Raw genomic sequence first — 18070 nt, forward strand, 5'->3', positions numbered from 1 at the left:
GTGTGAGACACAGCTCCAGCTGATTCCCCGAGCCTGCCTGGAGAGGGTTCTGTCCCTGCTGTCTGGGTAGGGGTGGGGGTGGGGATGTGTTGGAGTCAGAGCCTGGGCACATGGGTCCTCAACGTGGCTTCTAATTCTCTCCCCCATTCCTCCTCCACCCCTCTAGAGTCAATGACTGCATCCTGCGGGTGAACGATGCCGACGTCTCCGAGGTGTCACACAGCAAGGCCGTGGAGGCACTCAAGGTGGCCGGCTCGATCGTGCGGCTCTACGTTCGCCGGCGACGGCCCATGCTGGAAACCGTCATTGAGATCAAACTCATCAAAGGACCAAAAGGTTTTTTCTTCCTTTCTCCTCTTTCCTGTGCTTTACATCACACCCCTTTATGTTGCATCGCAAAAACTTGATCAGCTTGAGATATCACACGTGTGCTCATAAGACACAATGCCTAGGAGAGGTGGGCAGCCTTTGGTACTTGGACCCCAATGGATTTACTTTTCTCCCTTTGGTTGTTACTGGGGTGTCCCCCCCCTTTGATTCCAGCTGCATTTCTCTATTGTTATTAATTTATATTTGTTATCATTAACCTTGTGTAGCACTCTGACCTTGTTCAGTGCTCTGTGGTGAGAAGTGTACTCTATAAGAATAAATTGAATTGAACTGAATACAGGTGGTCCTCCTCTTAGGTTGTGGTTCAGCTCTCAAGATCCGCCATAAGTTGATGTCATTGTTAGTTGAAAATAGCCTTAAATACTGTATTGTATGAACCACAAACGTATATAACAATTAACATGCATGAGTGCAATAATGTGGCTTTGCTGTGTTTTTTTCCCACTAATTTCACTCATTTTTCATGTTAAAATGACATTAACAGAATAATATAAATACAGTTATGGTCATTATAAAATGAAATGCATTACTGGTAATAAATGCTTCCTTTTCTAATTGCTGGTCATTTTAAATTTACATTTATTAATTTAACAGGTGCTTTTCTCCAAAGCGACATGTATCTCGTAGAAAATACAATTTGTTCGTAACCTTAGCAGGAAGAGAGACATAGATGCAGGCGCTTGATTTTTAAGTACGGTTTGTTTCTTTCCACCATATGCACCAATTTTCATCACACAAGTAGCTGCATAAAACTTTATCCGAATATCCACAATTCCAAATCACCTTCCTAGTAATAATTTTTTTTGACAATATATGTAAACATTTACCTTACATTAGAGGAGTAGCTGCGTAAAGGTTTATCCGAGCATGATCTTAAAGTTATAGTGCATGTACATTTACACTTCACATGAGCTTAAGAGATCATGGGCAAAGTGAGTCTGGAAGAGCTGAGTTTTAAGACCCTTGTTAAATGTGGACAGGGATTCAGCAGTTCTGAGTGAGAGGGGGAGGCCGTTCCACCACAACGGAGCCAGAACCGAGAACCGTCATGCCTTACCTTTTGTGCGTGGGACCACCAAGCGGGCAGATGTGGAAGAGCGAAGCTGTCTGGTTGGGGTGTAGCGGATCATCAAGTCTTGTAAATAGCTGGGAGCAGTTCTATTGCTGGATTTGTAGACAATAACCAGGGTCTTAAATTTGATCTGGGCAGCTATAGAAGTTAGTTTGGGACAAAATAAAACTTAACTTGAGGGAAATCGCAAACTAAAAGTTTTTTAAACAAAACACAGTCCCTGCTGGACACACAAACACCGAGACCCAAACAGCAGCAGGTGAGGTACTTTGCGGCGACACAACGGGCCACTGTATCAGGAAACAGATGGAGCAGTTGTTAGATGTTATGGCAGACCTCGGGTCTCAAAAATAATATAAAAGGTTGAGGGGATGACCATCGTAAATGCAGGTAATTCATGAAACTGGAGGAGCGCCTGTAGTCAGTAAACACAATTTAGATTAGGTACCATGTCATGGGGATCACCTGCAGCCGCTGATAGGGACGCTGGGTAACAGCCTTATTTTTAGATATGCCTGTGAGCCTGAGAAAAGGCTAAATGACAATGATTTTCCGGTAAGTTGAGTGGCAGTAATAACATAATTGTGATCCCATTGTCATTTCTCTGGAAGGTTCCATTAGCAGTGCATGATAGTGTGAAAATGCACCAGGTTTTGTCCGTTGGGGGGAAAAAGAAATGTTGATTATGATTGTGGGGCGACAAATTACTCAGCACACCCTGCAGTACGTATAAAAATATAATAAATAAAAGAACTTTGATGAATTATTTAAGCATGGAAGAGGAACCAGCTCTGTGCTTTGAGATGAGGAAGTGCTTTTGGCAAAGAGTTCCAAGCCAGGAACAGGGCATTTCAGAGCTACCCAAATGCACCCTCCTGCCCACTAAATGTGCCTTTGACATTTACGACACCCTGGTACTGCGTGGAAAAATAAAGTGTTTTCGAAAAAGCCTTCATTGTGTATTTTTAGACGTGGTATTTTCATGTCAGCAAAAAAGTGCCCTCCTACACTTATGCAAAATATAAATAGTCTGAAAGGGATTCTGAATCCATTTGATAGCAGGATTTAATGTGCACAGCCCTTATCCCTCTTGCTTTAACCTATCACTCATCTTTATTGAGAGGGAGAAAGTTTATAAAGGAAAAAATGAAAACAAATAAGTTTGAGAATGCTTTGTTGGATAATGGTTTCTATTACATAGCAGTTCATGTCACTTTTCTTTTTTTTACTAGTATCAAAAAGCAGAAAAACCATTATGTTTGGGATTTGCCTCGCATTTTACCTGGCTTCACACTATGCCGCTTTCTTCCTTTTGGAGTTCGGGACTTCTGGAGCGGTTTTCTGAAGACTTCTGGGAATAGCTGAGATTATTCTTCAGAAGCTCAAAGTGAGATTCATACTTTAAATTGCTGTTAAAAAAAAGGAAAAACTTCATGTTACTGTGTGTGTCCTCAGGGCTGGGCTTCAGCATCGCTGGTGGTGTGGGGAACCAGCACATCCCTGGAGACAACAGCATCTACGTCACGAAGATCATCGATGGCGGGGCGGCTCAGAAGGACGGGAGGCTGCAGGTCGGAGACCGACTGCTAATGGTGAGAGCGCACGGTAGCTCCCATTTTGGCCGAGAGCAGTGGTTTATGGGTAGTATCTCATTTTCCTCTCTGTTTCACCAGAAGACGTGACTGCAAATATATTCCTAGATGCAATCGGAGTTCTGTTTCTGACTCACACGTATAAACTGTAACCCAAATCTGCTGTGTGCTCTTGCCAGGTGAACAACTACACTCTTGAAGAAGTGACTCATGAAGAAGCAGTAGCCATACTGAAGAACACGTCCGATGTTGTGTATCTGAAGGTGGGGAAACCCACCAGTGTTTACTTGACTGATCCCTATGGGCCTCCAGATATCACGCACTGTGAGTTTCCCCTCCACCTTATTAACCCCTTTTACCAGTTTGAAGAAGAGGTGGATGAGTTGAGAGCAGACATAAGTTCTCAAAACTTTAAGATCCTAAATGCGACTTTGTTAACTTTATATTCAGTTACATTGATGTCACATGCGGTTTACTGGTGTCACGTCACTTCGTTCCACAGCCTTTTCTCCAGCCATGGAAAATCATATCTCTTCCCCGGGCAACAACGGCACCCTGGACTACAAGTCTAGTCTTCCCCCTATCTCCCCAGGAAGGTACTCCCCCATTCCAAAACACATACTCGGGGAGGAGGACATTAACAGGTTGGATGGTTTTTCCTTCTTACGGTAATTACTTCCCTTTCCTACCAGAAGACAGAGGCCAGGTAGATTCTCTGTCCGCCTCCCCGACGTCTTGTCTGTGAAGATCCGAAGGCAATCTGAACGCCATTGCGACAATGGTGCAATTGCTTTGGGGTTCCGTCCTCCTGTCCCGCACCTTGAGCAATTTGTTTAGCTTGTGTTGTGTTTCCGTGTGTCAGCCTGTTTGTTATCGGAAGATCCCCAAGGCCAGTTGGGGCCCTTAGCTCATTAAATCAGTGGAGGTAGATTGCTAGAGCTTTAGAGCCTGTTGCTCCTATCTTCCAGGGCTCGGATTCAGAGAACATGATGGGCATTTGCAGTCGAGGTTGTTGACCACAACCTTAGTTTCCTTTACAAGCATACCGTTACAAAGCCAAACGTAGGTGATTCATATATACTTGGAAAAGGTTACTTCATCAGATGTGGTACTTATGCAATGGTTTACCTTCCTAAATGAAGCCTCAACACAGCGATCTGAGCATCACATGTTCTCCCTGGGACCCCCAGGCCTTGTTGAAGTGCAGTATTTTCTCCAAGCACAAAAGCGGTAGTCGTTGCACCAAGCGTTAGAGAAACAGACTTTTTTGCTGTTGCTTATTACTACTCTCTGTGAAGCTGTTGCACAAACACATGCGGCAAGATACAGGGCAAACAAGAAACAGCACACAGTCACTCTGCATTTGACAAGACTGACAGTCCAAGCTTAGATTTGTCTGTTGATTTTCTGCTCGCCGCATGGGTTTAATGTAATCAGTCAAGTGGCAGAGTGGCAAAACACACACTTTGTTTTTATTCTCTATGGCTATGCATGAACTGCGAAAAACAAGCAGATGATGCTCAGTCCAAAGCAGTCTATAGAAAGATAGCTTAGTCACAGGCCTGATCGTTGCATAAACAGCGACAATGTGATAAAGTCCCGATTGCAGCTTTAGTCCGTCGAAGGACAATGTAAACAGAAAGTAAATCCAGCAAGAATCCTCAGTAGGTGATATCCATGTTCTACCACAGTGGTAGGGTTTGCAGTCCAACAGTGTTTCAGATGGACTTACCAGAAGAACAGAACTAGGCTTCATCCTGAAGAACTCCTTGCCAGCTTTACATCAGTCCCACCTGGGAAATCAGCATTCTCTCGGATCAGCCTGCTTTGCATTTTCATACAAGACGTTGATGGGAGGGTGATAAATTGGTAGCTTCGCCAGACAAATTGCTTGGGTTGCGCACATAACATTGAAGAATAAAAACATGAAAAACTGAAAAACGTATGAATTCTTTTGTAATTCATGGTCTTGGGCTGTTTTTCTACCTTACTAAGAAGTGCACTGATTTGTTTTCATAATGAAACAGGAAAGCACTGTGATCCAGCAGCTGAGAAGATGACCTCTTGCTGAGGTTTCTAAATGGAGGATTAGCAGTTTCATACCTTTGGATAAGTGGTTTATTTCTTCAGGTGCGACTCTGTGGATAGTCTAATCTTTGTTGAATTAACCCCGGTGATTTACTGGCAGGGGTTGGTGCAGCTTAAAAACCATCATATAATGCATGAGGGAATAAATTTCCAGATGTGATAGGATTTATATGCTGGATGCCCATTCCAGCTCAAGAGTACATTTCCATGACATTCAGTGTGGCTGGTTAGATAAAAGCCCTTCTGTACATCAGTGCATGTCAGTCAATGGTGAATAACGCTTATTAGAATGAAATAGGATCAGGAAGCTACATGATCAGTCTGATCAGTCAAATCAGATGCTCTCGGATTTACTGTGTTGGATATGTCCTTTCTAAGCCCAACAAGTATTCCATATAGCTTCTTGATGAATATGTGATCATATTACAATGTTCACATATTCATAAAGAATATGTGAACATTGTAATACAATAGTAAGTATTAAATTATCCATGAGTTGCGGGGGTCGCTACCCTTCAACAAAGCAGCTTTTGTGGAAGAAGTTTTCAACCTCAGCACTTCCAGTGAGATTTCTCCACCCCCTCACCCTCCACCACTGTTCCCATCGCTACCGTTTCCTGACGAGTGGCTCATGAGTCACGGCGCACCGTAAGTGGAGCGTGCACCGTCAAGCAGCGCCGTCAGTCACTTCTTACCATGCTGGAGAGGGAGATGAGTGTCAGTGCAGTGCAGGCTTGTGGGGATTAAGTGTTGTAGTGCTTCAGTATCATTCAAGGAGGAACCCCACCAACCCCACCAGAGGAGAACTTAGCCATCTTCCCATGGTTGGAAGATGGAGTACTTTTTAAAAAAAAAAAAAGAAAAAAAAAATTCCTAGACTGGTGATGATGTTGGTGGCTGTGGAGAAAGGAGTTTAAACATCTGCATTTAATTATTAGTAACTTGTCAAACATTGTTTTGCATTTCCAGGTTCAGGACTGCAGAGCCAGGTGTTTTAAACGCCTTACGAGTAGGGCTTTAATTTTCCTTGCTCTGCCTCCCTCGAATACTGCATATTTCGCAGGTTGCATCATGAGGACTTGCGTTCCTTGTTAGCAACCAACATCCAACATTTTTCTAAAGCATGCATTTTGAGTGTTTTCAGCCTTGGTGCCCTGGAGAGTCGTGATGAGATTGTTCAGGTTGAAAGGGAGTCGAGGTGCTTTGAACGCTGCTCTCGCTCAGGAGTGGGCTGTGTCACATGGCGCTGCAGTTGCTGGTTGGCAGAGTAGTGACAGAAACCCAGTGCCCAGAGATGCTCTGTCAACTCACCGTCCGCTAGAGGCTCCCCTTCAGCTTGGCTGAAGCTTTTGGAGAGGTGTTGGTCATTGCCCCAGCTTCCACCTCCCTTAGTGAAATTCAGTGTAACCAGCTCCCTGTTTCTCCAAAACGTACCCAACGTTACACTGGCTGTTGTATCTATTTCTTCATATGTGAAGCAGATTACTAAACAGAAATTGCTCCGTGTGAAATTAGTTTGTGTGTTGGCAATATTTTGCTCTTGTGAAATGTAAAATATATTAAAATATGCACGTTAACTCAGCTTCGGTTAAATCTGATGTTTTCATTTCTCCAGGTGGAGTATCGAGAAATGTTCTAGGATAGCCTTGGCTTACCCTTCGCAGCCTTCACAACTAGCTGATCAGTGATTATTCCTCCGACACCGGTTTTCTTTTTCAGCAGTATTTATAGAGAGCCTCGTTCCTACCACCAGGTGTTTTGCTGTCAGGTTTCTCCTTGACACCGCTTGTAAATGTGAACTATTTCACGTATTTGAAGCGGGGCCTGGTTACTGCTTGTACGCGTCCGTAACAGCAGCAATGAAGGAATTTACAGTAAACCAATCCTGTTAATTCATATTTCAGTTACAGGTGTTGAATGTGAGTAAGTTAGGTTTCTTTCCTTATCAACCCTTTATTGTTGGTGAGAAGAGTTACATGAATATGTGTACAGTTGGCTCCATTTTGCTGCCAAGTTGACTTAAGCACCAGAGGACCAAAATAGCCTCCGCGTATGAGTTGCGTCCACCACCGGCCCGTGTTTGCGGCTGACCTACTTGCCTGCGTGTAAATAAAGTGCACGCCGCGGCAAGCCAAGAGGAGGAGGCACGAGTCGGAGGCATGTGATCTCAGGGAAAGTGGGCCACTGGGCGGTGGCAGATCACAGCCATGGCAGCCTAATCTGGGTGTAGGGTCCAGTGCAGCTGGCAGCCAGTGGGGTTCGGGTTCAGCTCGATAACACAGAAGGCGGACAAGAGCAAAGAATGCTCTATGAATATTAAATATTCCAGAATAGAACTTCCTCCAGCCAGAAACATGCACTGTGAACAAAGTGCCCTGCACAGGTGGTTCTTTATACCTGTCAGGATGCATTGAGGATCACATCCTGCCCTCTCAGCTTGCACTGCTGGCCTGTGGAGATGTTGAGGGTTCCTGAGGTCTGTCTCGTCCCTGTGCCGTCTGATGGGGGGGCGGTTGTGGTGTCTTCTGTGGGTTGTGTGGACTCGTACCTCGTGCGTCATCGTGTCTCGTCTAAGATGGAAGTGTCACATAGATGCATGCCCGTGTCTTCAGTGACTCTTGTTTATAATGCACACGCATTATGTCTCAGTATGTGTGTATATAAAAGAAATGTATGTCGTTATATACAGATTAATTGTGTTATTTAAGGCCATGTGAACTGCGTTAAATAATTGTGCATCTGGAATGAATGTATGTAAATGAAGGTGGCCGTTATTGATATTGTATTTTTTTTTTTTCCCCCCCTCCCCTCCTCTGACTAGAAATGCCTCTTTAGATGACGGGGAAGGTCACAGGTTTGATTCCCAGCACTTCCAGTTGAGGTGAGACAGCAGGCTGTGCCAATCGCTCAGAGCTCTCTGGCCCATAGGTGGCGGTGAGGCTTCCACAGTCTGGTCATCTCAAGCATAAGCACGTTTTTTTGGAAGCTCATCTTGTCATCCGTCCGCATCACCATCATCGAACGACACATTTCATTTCACCCCGCTGCTTCAAGGCTTACTGTCACACTGGAAGCGTAATGATGACTCGCTGCACCCGTGACACTGTCGTTCACTGCAGTGTGAGGCCCTTTAGGTGTTTAGCCAGGTGTGGAGGTGGGGTTTGGGGAGGAGCTTCCACTACACTTTGCCACTCAGGGATTACCAGTTAAACGCAGAGACCGGTGACTTCGCACATCCTACACATCAGTAGGTGCTGTGATTGGACCCCTCAAGAGAAGGGAAGACCCTTCGGTGAATGTGCTGCCGCGCTTCTCTCGCTGGTGTGTCTGATAAGCCCTGCAATGGGAAATGGAAATTTAACGCTGATTGAGACAAACACATTTAAATGTAATGCCGAAGAGAAGCTTCACACTCTCCCGTGTTCTGCATCTTTTGTGTTCGGCTAGCGTTCATCATCTTTCATCTGCAAGCTGACAGGCCGAATTTCCAGAAACGTAGATGTATCAGATAAAGGATTTCCTTGCTCGTTTTTTCAAACGGATTATCAAAGGCGCTCTGGCTTGCTTCCTTTAACAACAAACAGAATGTAATTATTGTCTGAAATGAGAGGATCTGAGAAGGGAAATTTTCATCGGCAGAAGAGTGAAAACCAGTGGATTCTTGCTAGACTAATATGAAGGTTCTTCAAAAGTTGTGGCCAACTTCTAACTACCAGCAGCAGCTATAGGTAGCTCCACCTCACTTGACCTCCAGTTATCTCTTTTTGGCTCCGCCTATCTTGACCTCCAGCCATCTGAAGTTAGCTCCGCCTCTCCACCTCCAGTTATCTATGGTTAGTCGTGCCTCTCTTGACCTCAAGTAGTTGCAGTTAGCTCCACCTCTCTTGACCTGCAGCAGCTCTGATTAGCTCCGTCTCTCCTCCCCGCCTCCACCGCCCTAACTCTGTCACTAACTTCTTTGCTCTTGTCTTCGCCACCAGGCCTCCAGAGCCAGTTTACAGCACTGTGAACAAACTGTGTGACAGAGCACCCTCCCCCCGCCACTACTCCCCTGTGGAGTGCGACAAAAGCCTCCTGCACTCCATCCCCTTCCCCCACTATCACATAGGCCTGCTCCCCGACTCCGAGATCACCAGGTACCGAGTGCACGGCCAACCCCCCCCCCCCCCCCCCACTGCATGCTGGCATGTGCACCTTGGCTTCCTCCTTGTCTGAAGGTCCTCCCTGCATCCCCCACTTTAACAAGCACGACTCTGGCCCGCTTATATCCGTAATGCTTTCTTTGTGCCATGACACACACGTGTCCTAACACCTTGAATGTTTTGCTTTGTGCCATGGCAACCTTACTGACAGCAGCTAATGATTTGGTCAAAAATGGCCCTTCGATGTGTCACGGGAAAAGCTGAAAGATCGTTTGCCTGCGGCTGATCTGTTTGCTGATGCCCATGGTTGCCCCCCTGCAAATCGATGGGGTTGTTTCCGTTTTCCTTTCAATGCAGTATTGTGTGAAGATGTGGTTGTTTTGCATCGGGCATGTTTGTTTTCAAACCATAGTTTCATTTTGGATGGAAAGCTGCTTTTCGATTGGCCGCTGGAGAGTACGTGGGATTCTGACGCCTTTGTAGGTTAATAGTGGTTGTTTTTCAAGGTTGGCCTCGTCGGTGAGAGCCGCAGTCACGATGCCGTACTTTACGGGCGGCCTTTATAGACGGACCCCGTTCTGTTGTTGTTAGGGCTTCACTTGCCGGATAAACAAAAGGACGATAGCTCTTTTACGTAGCTGGGCCAATCTGCTCAAGTACTGGAAACATTGGGAACATTGTCCGTTTTTGTTGTTCTGTTTATTGGTTTCTGTGGGATTTAAGTGCTTTATTTTTGCGTAAATTCTCGCCGTTTGTTAATTGCCTACCAGGGGAATGTTAATCATTTGCATTTTAAGAGCCTTACCCAAATTGCTCCCGCTTCAGTTAGGAAACGAGGTTGGTCTAAATAAGTCCGTTTGCAGTATTTTAAATCAGGGTTTTCATTTTAATGTTAGGGTTAGTATTTGATGTTAGTCTTTCAGTTGTTATATTAATACTGTTTACAGTATATGGCAAAATGATGGTTGAGCTTATTCCTTATTTGTATAGGGGATTGCATGTTTGGCTCTTAAATTATTTTTCTCCGGTAGCAAAGCGTAATTTGGACAAGGGAGACAGTGATTCCAGACAACATATTTGCAGCCACTGTGGCCCACCCTTGGCTTCCATGCCACTCCTGATCAGCTGACTTTCCCTGGAAGCTACGTTCTTTTTGTGATCTCTACACGACTGCGCGTGTCACAGCCAGAGGAGCAGAATCCAAAACCCGCTGGTGTCACGGCATTGTTCCGGCCGTTTACTGGCATGTTCAGTAACATGGCCACAGCATAAATAAGGTGACCTTGGATTGCTTCAGCCCGGAATGGTGTTTTTATTGCTCTGCATTGCAGGAGATTATCTTGTATACATATCCAATATATTATACTGGAATGTTGACATGATGGGGGGGGTGCGGTGGCACAGTGGGATGGACTGGGTCCTGCTCTCCGGTGGGTCTAGGGTTCAAGTCCCGCTTGGGGTGCTTTGCGATGGACTGGAGTCCCGTCCTGGGTGTGTCCCCTCCCCCTCCGGCCTTACGCCCTGTGTTGCCGGGTTAGGCTCCGGTTCCCTGTGACCCCGTATGGGACAAGCGAGTCAGAAAGTGTGTGTGTGTGTGTTGACATGATTGTTGTAGAAATTTGGATTACTGCCATTGTTTTATCTAGTGGAATCACAATTCTGCGCTGCAAGTGCCAAAAATGTGAGTTTGCTGTGCTGCTTAGCAATTGGTGGTCCTGCAAGTAAGAGTGTACTGAGAATATGTGAGAAGCATGGTGTGCTGTTAGCGGAGGCCTCGCCAAGTGACCACGTTTAGTATAAATAGCTCAGTGCCTTCGGCACATGTCCTGTATCATGTCATAAACCGAAACCCAAGCAAAAGGGTTACTAAGTATAATATTTTTCTGTGTACTGAGATAGAATAAGATAATTTCCCTTGAGATGCCATCCATGGCTGCGCTTCTTCTGAGATGGTGTCGTGTAAACACCATGTCGGTGCACTCTGTATTCCCATGATGCTTTGGACAGAGTGGAGTACTGCTTTCCTTTTTACAGTCCAGTTACAGTGTGGAAGGCTCTTTCTTCCTTAGTAGTCTGCTTCACCAAACTGGCCTGAACGTCAATTGACCTGGCTTGTAGGATCTCATTGCAGCACCGCTTCCTCCTAGTGGAGATGTAAAAGGAGACTGGAGCTGTAATGATTTCACCGTAGTGTTCATCCACATAAGGGGGGCGTGGTGGCGGAGTGGGTTGGGCCAGGTCCTGCTTTCCAGTGGGTCTGGGGTTCGAATCCCGCTTGGGGTGCCTTGTGACGGACTGGCGTCCCGTCCTGGGTGTGTCCCCTCCCCCTCCGGCCTTACGCCCTGTGTTGCCGGGTAGGCTCCGGTTCCCCTCAACCCCGTATGGGACAAGCGGTTCAGATTGTGTGTGTGTGTGTGTGTGTGTGTGTGTGTGTGTGTTCATCCACAGCCTATGGAAGAGTAAAGACACGTTTGAAGGTTCACCTTGCTATAATATGGACATCAGGACCTTTGTGTGCCTTCTGAGTACTAGCCCTTGGCTTTCACCTACTGCCCTGAATTATGTCTCCCATCAGCGCTCAGTGATGAGGTGCCCTTCTACAAGATTTTGTCTTGTATTCTTAGTAAAATAGAGTGTGTCCAGTGCAGCATCAAAGTGTGCCCCCCAGCTGTCTTGAGCAGATGTGAGTCATTTTCCTGTCTCAGCCTGGAGTGGACATAACTGCTTGTTAACCCCATGACCTCAGAACGTGTATTAGAGGGCTGTCTCACTGGTGAAGGCCCGGAACCAGGGGTATTGATATGTTTGCTGTTGAAAGGGCAGCTGCTGTATTTAGCACAGGACACGGGAACGGGGGATGCATCCATCCCTGGCTGCATAAGGCGGGTGGGCTTTAAACACGGCCACCAGTCCAAGCCCGGTCAATACACTTAATGAAAACGTACAGCTGTCAAATATCGACCGGCCGCAGCGCCCAGCGGACCCTGAGTGAATAAACAGCGGGTTGTAAACCCCACCAAGTCCCAGCGAGGCCCATTTCTGGCAGCATTTGGCTGCTTTGAGCCCAACTCCCCCCGCTTACTCATGTGCGGTATTTGTATTAATCAGAGCTCCAGTCATAATTCTGAAATATTGTTCAGCAAACAGAACCGTTTCTTCAGCACTCATTTTCTTCGGTGTTGTGATGCTACGGCATACTGAAGATGCACATGGGGAGCAGAGGCGAGCCCTCGGGTGAACTTTGATGCCCTGATAAATGGGTTTCATTGCTCACCACTGTGGCGAACAGGCGCACGGAGAGAAGAATTAAGGTAACGTTATCTCGGATAAGCATTTGATCCCCTAGAGCTGCTACAGAGCTGTTATGACCTGGGTTGTAGGATCTGATCGCAGCACCTCATTGCAGCCAGTGGGAGAGGTCTACTGAGTGCCAGTGGGCTGGTGAGGTATCCAGGTGGGTGTCCGAGAACTGGCCCGGGGTCATCTTTTGTCCCTAGGTGGGAGGGGGATACCCAGAATATCTCGTGCCTCGCGCCCCCGCCCTGGGGCAGCGCTATGTAGGCCACCTCGGCTCCATCTGAACTCCCGTGATGCCCAGGAATTGGAGCGTGGCAGAACACGTCCAGCACGCGCCCTGCACCCTGCAAGGTGCGTCACTGCCCTGGAGCGAATGTGCGCACAATGGAGGTGAAACCCACACCCGCAATGTAGGTATGCACTTCTGAAAATGCGATCTTGTTCACGATGACCGTTTTTCCCAGTTGTTTACCTTTTTTTTAAATCTTATCACCTCTCTGCTCCCCATCCTATATTTCTTACTTGTTTCTAACCGTGCATTTAATTTGACCGTTCGCACCACCCCATTGCAGCATAGATTCTCTAGCGTAACCTCTTTGATGTAATCTTTTCCAAGCAACTCCTTGTGTATGAAAACCACAGATCACTCAACTGAAATAGGAATCTGTAAAATGAGGCATGACGCAGAGGTGGTGGGCAGTGTATGGAGAGTGAACTTGGAGAACCGCTCTGTAGCTTCTTTGAAATGCACTGTGTCTTTGCACGGTCACGCTTTCTCAGCATGTCTGCCACTCCGTGAGCCGTGCCTCTTCGGCTCGATGGCCGTCTCTTATTCCTCCCGCCTGCTCCCTTTGTGGAGGTGCAGTGGCTGACGCGCGCTCTCCAGCTTTGCGCGAGGTCATGAGCGTGGGTTACCTGTCGCTCGGCGCTACCCTGCGGTGCCAAAGAGTCTGTTAATGGCTTTCAGAAACAGCCCACGCAGCCGAGTTGAGCTGGCTCACGGCAGACGCGCTCTTCCATCTGTGACTGAGGTGACCGGTCCCCCGGCGGTCTGACCACGTGAAGGCCTTTGAGATGGTGTCATTGCTGACTCCATTGCTCTGGTTACACTGGCACGCACTAGAGTGGAAAGTGTGTTAAACCTGCTGTCCAGCTGCTTCTGAAGAGCCACACTTTGCAAGCAAGTTCAGCAGTTCAGCTTCAGCTCAGCAAGTTTTGTGGAACAGAGAGTGTGCCCCGTCCTTCAATACCGTTTTATTCCATAATGCCTGATTGCTGTCGGTATAAGAGCTGTTGTAAAGCACTGGCTGAACCACAGCACCAGTCAAAAGTTTAAATACACCTGAGCAGGACTTGTATGATACGGACTGGACAGAAGCGTGAAAGCAAAGCGACCCATTAGGGTCCTGCGTGTCTGGAAACTGCAGCAGAAGATCCGGGAAGGCATATCGGACCATTTCCTGATCAAACTCGTTAATCGAATGCATCGTGAACAGAAACTAGTTTCCGGCAACGTGCAATCACGATTTTCGCTGCTGCTGTAGGTCACAATCTCAAATTGAGATTTAGATTTCAGGTTTGACAGGTGGAGTAGCGGTTAGAGAAGCCGCCCCTGGACTCAAAGGACCCAACTTTGAATCTTACGTTCTGGTGTACCGTCCTCAAGGTACTTATCGCGAACTACAGCAGTAAAAATGACCGAGCTGTGTTAATGGATAAATAATTGTATGTAGCTGTAAATCGTTTTGGAGAAAGTGTCAGATAAATGACAATGTAAATGTTAAGTTCAGGACCTAATTTGGAGCACATCAGCGCTGTGAAGAAGGGTAGGTGTTTGGAGGCACTGAGTCTGTGCTGCTTTATACAGGGCCTGCACGGATACTCACTCACCACATCACTGGTGTGGTCAGTAGCATGGCTGCAGAATAAACGTGACCATTGACTGCTTTGGCCCTAAATGGTGGTTTTATTGCTGCCCATCACAGAAGATTGAATGCTGTTTCACCGTAGTAGGTGATCGTTTACCTCAACTGTACATCAGCCCACTTTGTGCACACATCCGTCTGGGGGCTTGGCCCGTAGCATTCCCACACCTCGGAGATTGAGAACTTTCCCATAATGCACCGAGCGTGTTGCACCGTGTTGGTTTTCGTTCCGTGCGCTTTCGCTGTGTGGTGCTGAAGTGAGGCTGGTCATCTATTATTTAAGTCGAAGCTGCTGTTTCCAAACATGGAAAGCATCCAGCAGAGCGGACAGTGCAGGAGAGGAGATTTTGGTGCCTCCATCTTAATCCTCCCAGGCAGCACATTTGTAAAACTGCACAATTTGACAGGCGCTGGTTCTTCCCCAGACAGCTGCGTTACTCTCGGAATACAGATCTGCTCGTGCGGGAGGCTTAAATTTATTTGCTGTGCGAGGCTAAGGTGGGGTTTCTTTTCACAAGCAGTGCTGCCTGAAGGCAGCCAAGTCCACGGGTGTGAATAGCCGTCTGACCCCGAACCCGAGCCCCCTTTCACAGCAGGTGAGCAGCTGTGACACCGCCCATCCTGCAGGTGGCGCTACAGTGATATTTACACACTGCAAATTGATGAATTGGCTTACGAGAAAGAGTGCTGCCCTGAAATACAACAGCGGTCATATTTTCAAACTAATTTAGACAGCCAGGCACCGAGAGCCCTCCGATGAGGAGTCACTGAGAGAACAACAAGGCCGCTAAATGAGACAGGCTACATCTGGCCTTGTGTAAATGACATTAATAAGGAATCTCTCTGATGTCCAGCTGGAGATATTAAGCAGGTCTCTGCAGCCTAAAAAGGTCATGTTGCGTGCATTACTTTGACAGGAGCCATTTTTAAAGGTCAGACCGTGAACTTGAAATGGCAAGTTGCATTACTTTTGATAGAAATGTGAATAATTTGTGTCATTTTTTTTCATCGGGTGAAGTCAATTTAGGATCCTTGCTGCGTGACACACAGTTACATAGGTCTTAAAAAAGCGTATGTGATTTCAGAGCATGATGGTGATTTTTGGTTCTTGTAAAATGATTACCAAAAAAATCATCTAATTTTTTTTTTCTCAAAAACTGTAGGCAGGGTTTGCAGGAGCTCATGCAGAAAAACTGAAGCCAGTTTATGTGTGACAAAGTTTCAGAAATTTCTCAACTTTCTTTTTTTTTTTTTTTTTTATCATTCTAAGAGCAAGGATATAGGGCAGTAACATCCTGGGAAAGAAAGATAAGCTGAGTAAGAGGTCTCCTCAGTGGTTTATACAAAATGTATGAGGAAGGCTGCTTAGGGGAGCATAGCCTATTACAAAATGTCTCTTTTATGGTTTAGAAAGAGCATCGGATTATCAAATGGCTTTGTGAGAAATCGGCCAAAATTTTAGCCGCAATAATCGTAATTTAATATTACTAAAACATCAACATGGTATCAATAATTGTGTGTAAAATAAAAATTCTGAAGTGTTTTTAGAAATGCAATAATTGTGTTTTATTACTCTTTTGACACATGAACCAGCAGTTAAGGAGATTATTGTGGTTCAAGTAGTAAAAAAGGGCAACATGGTAAAGGCTAGTCTTTCATGCCAAATTATTGTTAAAAATAAGGTCATGACTTAACACAGATAGAGATAGAAAAAGGAAAAGGTCTGTAAAGAAAAGTCCTTGCAGATGACCCTAAAATCAGAACTCAGCTAATTTACATTTTTTCCACATTTAGTTATTTAGATAAGCGCTCATTTTAAAAAGATTGTCAAAGTTAAATCCCCATTCCTGAGAGTTTTAAATTTGCCCTTACCCCAGCATGACCATCGCACAGAAGGTTGATGGTGCGGCATCATGAAGTTCATATGTCCTTGAAAGTCAGGAATTGATATTGCTTTATTTATTTTCTATGAAGTTGTTGGGAGCTGCTTCATAGTTGTTGCAGTGAAGTTATTGCTGGGATTGAGAATCAGTGAAAAGAATTCATAGAATGCATGCCTGTAAAAGCTAAATTCTCAAGGCTTATTCTAGTTAAACTTCTGGTTTTCTCTCGTCGGGTAACAACTTGAGATCTTTGTCAACTGGTCAGCTCATTTAAATAGGAAAATACTGAAACCAGGGAAAGGACAGAGCAGAGCAATTAGAGATATACTGCACTTAGAGGAGCTGCTCATTGAGTCAGATTTAATGAAGTTAATATCTTTATTCCCTGCTAAGAGGAGCCCTGACTTAAGTATTAAAATACTGCAGAGTAATTAATAAAGTAAATGCCAGGGGCCATTTCTATGTTTAAAGAAAGAGTGAACCAAGGCTGTCCAAGTGGAAGCCATCAAAAGAGAGTTTTAAATGGAGACCAAGAAAGACACGTTTCTGCACATGTATGATTCCCTTACGATGTGATGCTTCTGGCTTTCGTAAGTCCAGACCCAGAAACAAGTTTATTGCTGTTTCCTAGGAGCCTCTGGTTTTTTTTTCCTCTATTTATTTATTTATTGTAGTACTGTGCTGCCATCTCTTTGTAAGGATTGGTACTGTACATCAGCAGTGAAATTATAAGGGCGAAAGGCCTAGGGCTGATAAATTCCACATACATAATGTGGCATTAATTACTCCTTTCACTTTATTTGTGCTGGTTTTTGCTAAAATATTTGAAGAGGTCTTTTATCATCTGTAATTTCTCTTGTAAGTTTCAATAGGACTTTATCTGCAAAAGATAATACCGGCAAAATGAATATAACCTTGTACTGGGTTAAATCAGTCTAATTGTTTTTAAATGAAGACTGGGTGCATTTTGCAGCTGAAATGGAGTGACCATTAAAAGTTTATCAGTGTACTTCATCTTAAGTGAAGACATTTTATTCCAGTGCATTTTAGTGACAGCAAGACACGTTCAGTTTAATTCATCTTTCAGTAGTGCCTCTCAGTACATGTCACCTCACGGGGTTGCAACCGCATAGAGATACAGTACACCAAGGAATATGAAATATGTCCACATACAGGGTTGCTTGAAAGTATGTGAATCCTGTAGGGATGACCTTTATTCTTATATAAAAATGTTAAAATGAACTTGCAAAATCTGAATGTTAAATCTTAAAATAAATTTATATAATGAATGAATTATTCTGATTTACACACGTGATTCTATTTACTTACTTGGTTTAACGAATATAACTTGGCATTCACACATTTTTCCATCTGCACTGCTTCTGTTTTTCTGCTACACACATAATTTCCTCTAAAGCAACATGTGGAACTGGTCCATTATACACCTGTTTTGTCAGATGAGAAACACCGCTTCTCATTAAATAACCATTTTGTGGTAAAACTAAGTGACACCAGGGCTTCGTGTACTTTCCAGTAACACTGTAGTACGTATAACTAGCGCTTAAGGTCAAAAAGTCACAATATGTCAGAAGTGTGATGATTCTTTCAGCACATTCTGATAACTTCTATAAGGGTATCCAGACGTTCCAGAATTTATTAGAGTTGTCATGCAAATGAAATG

The 18070-nt window shown here is 45.1% G+C and overlaps 1 protein-coding gene across 7 annotated transcripts in view; it reads left to right on the top strand.

Moving 5' to 3' along the window:
- dlg2 (discs, large homolog 2 (Drosophila)) overlaps positions 1-18070 on the top strand; it is a 238858-nt gene that overhangs the window by 173834 nt on the left and 46954 nt on the right. For all 7 annotated transcript variants that reach the window (XM_018755316.2, XM_018755317.2, XM_018755319.2 and 4 more), the window contains 6 exons: positions 167-336; positions 2918-3054; positions 3234-3378; positions 3557-3722; positions 7964-8023; positions 9123-9278. In XM_018755316.2, the coding sequence (XP_018610832.1) occupies positions 167-336; positions 2918-3054; positions 3234-3378; positions 3557-3722; positions 7964-8023; positions 9123-9278 (834 nt within the window). The remainder of the gene's footprint in view (positions 1-166; positions 337-2917; positions 3055-3233; positions 3379-3556; positions 3723-7963; positions 8024-9122; positions 9279-18070) is intronic.

Source organism: Scleropages formosus, chromosome 4 (genome assembly GCF_900964775.1).
Source record: "Scleropages formosus chromosome 4, fSclFor1.1, whole genome shotgun sequence".
Taxonomy (NCBI): Eukaryota; Metazoa; Chordata; class Actinopteri; order Osteoglossiformes; family Osteoglossidae; genus Scleropages; species Scleropages formosus.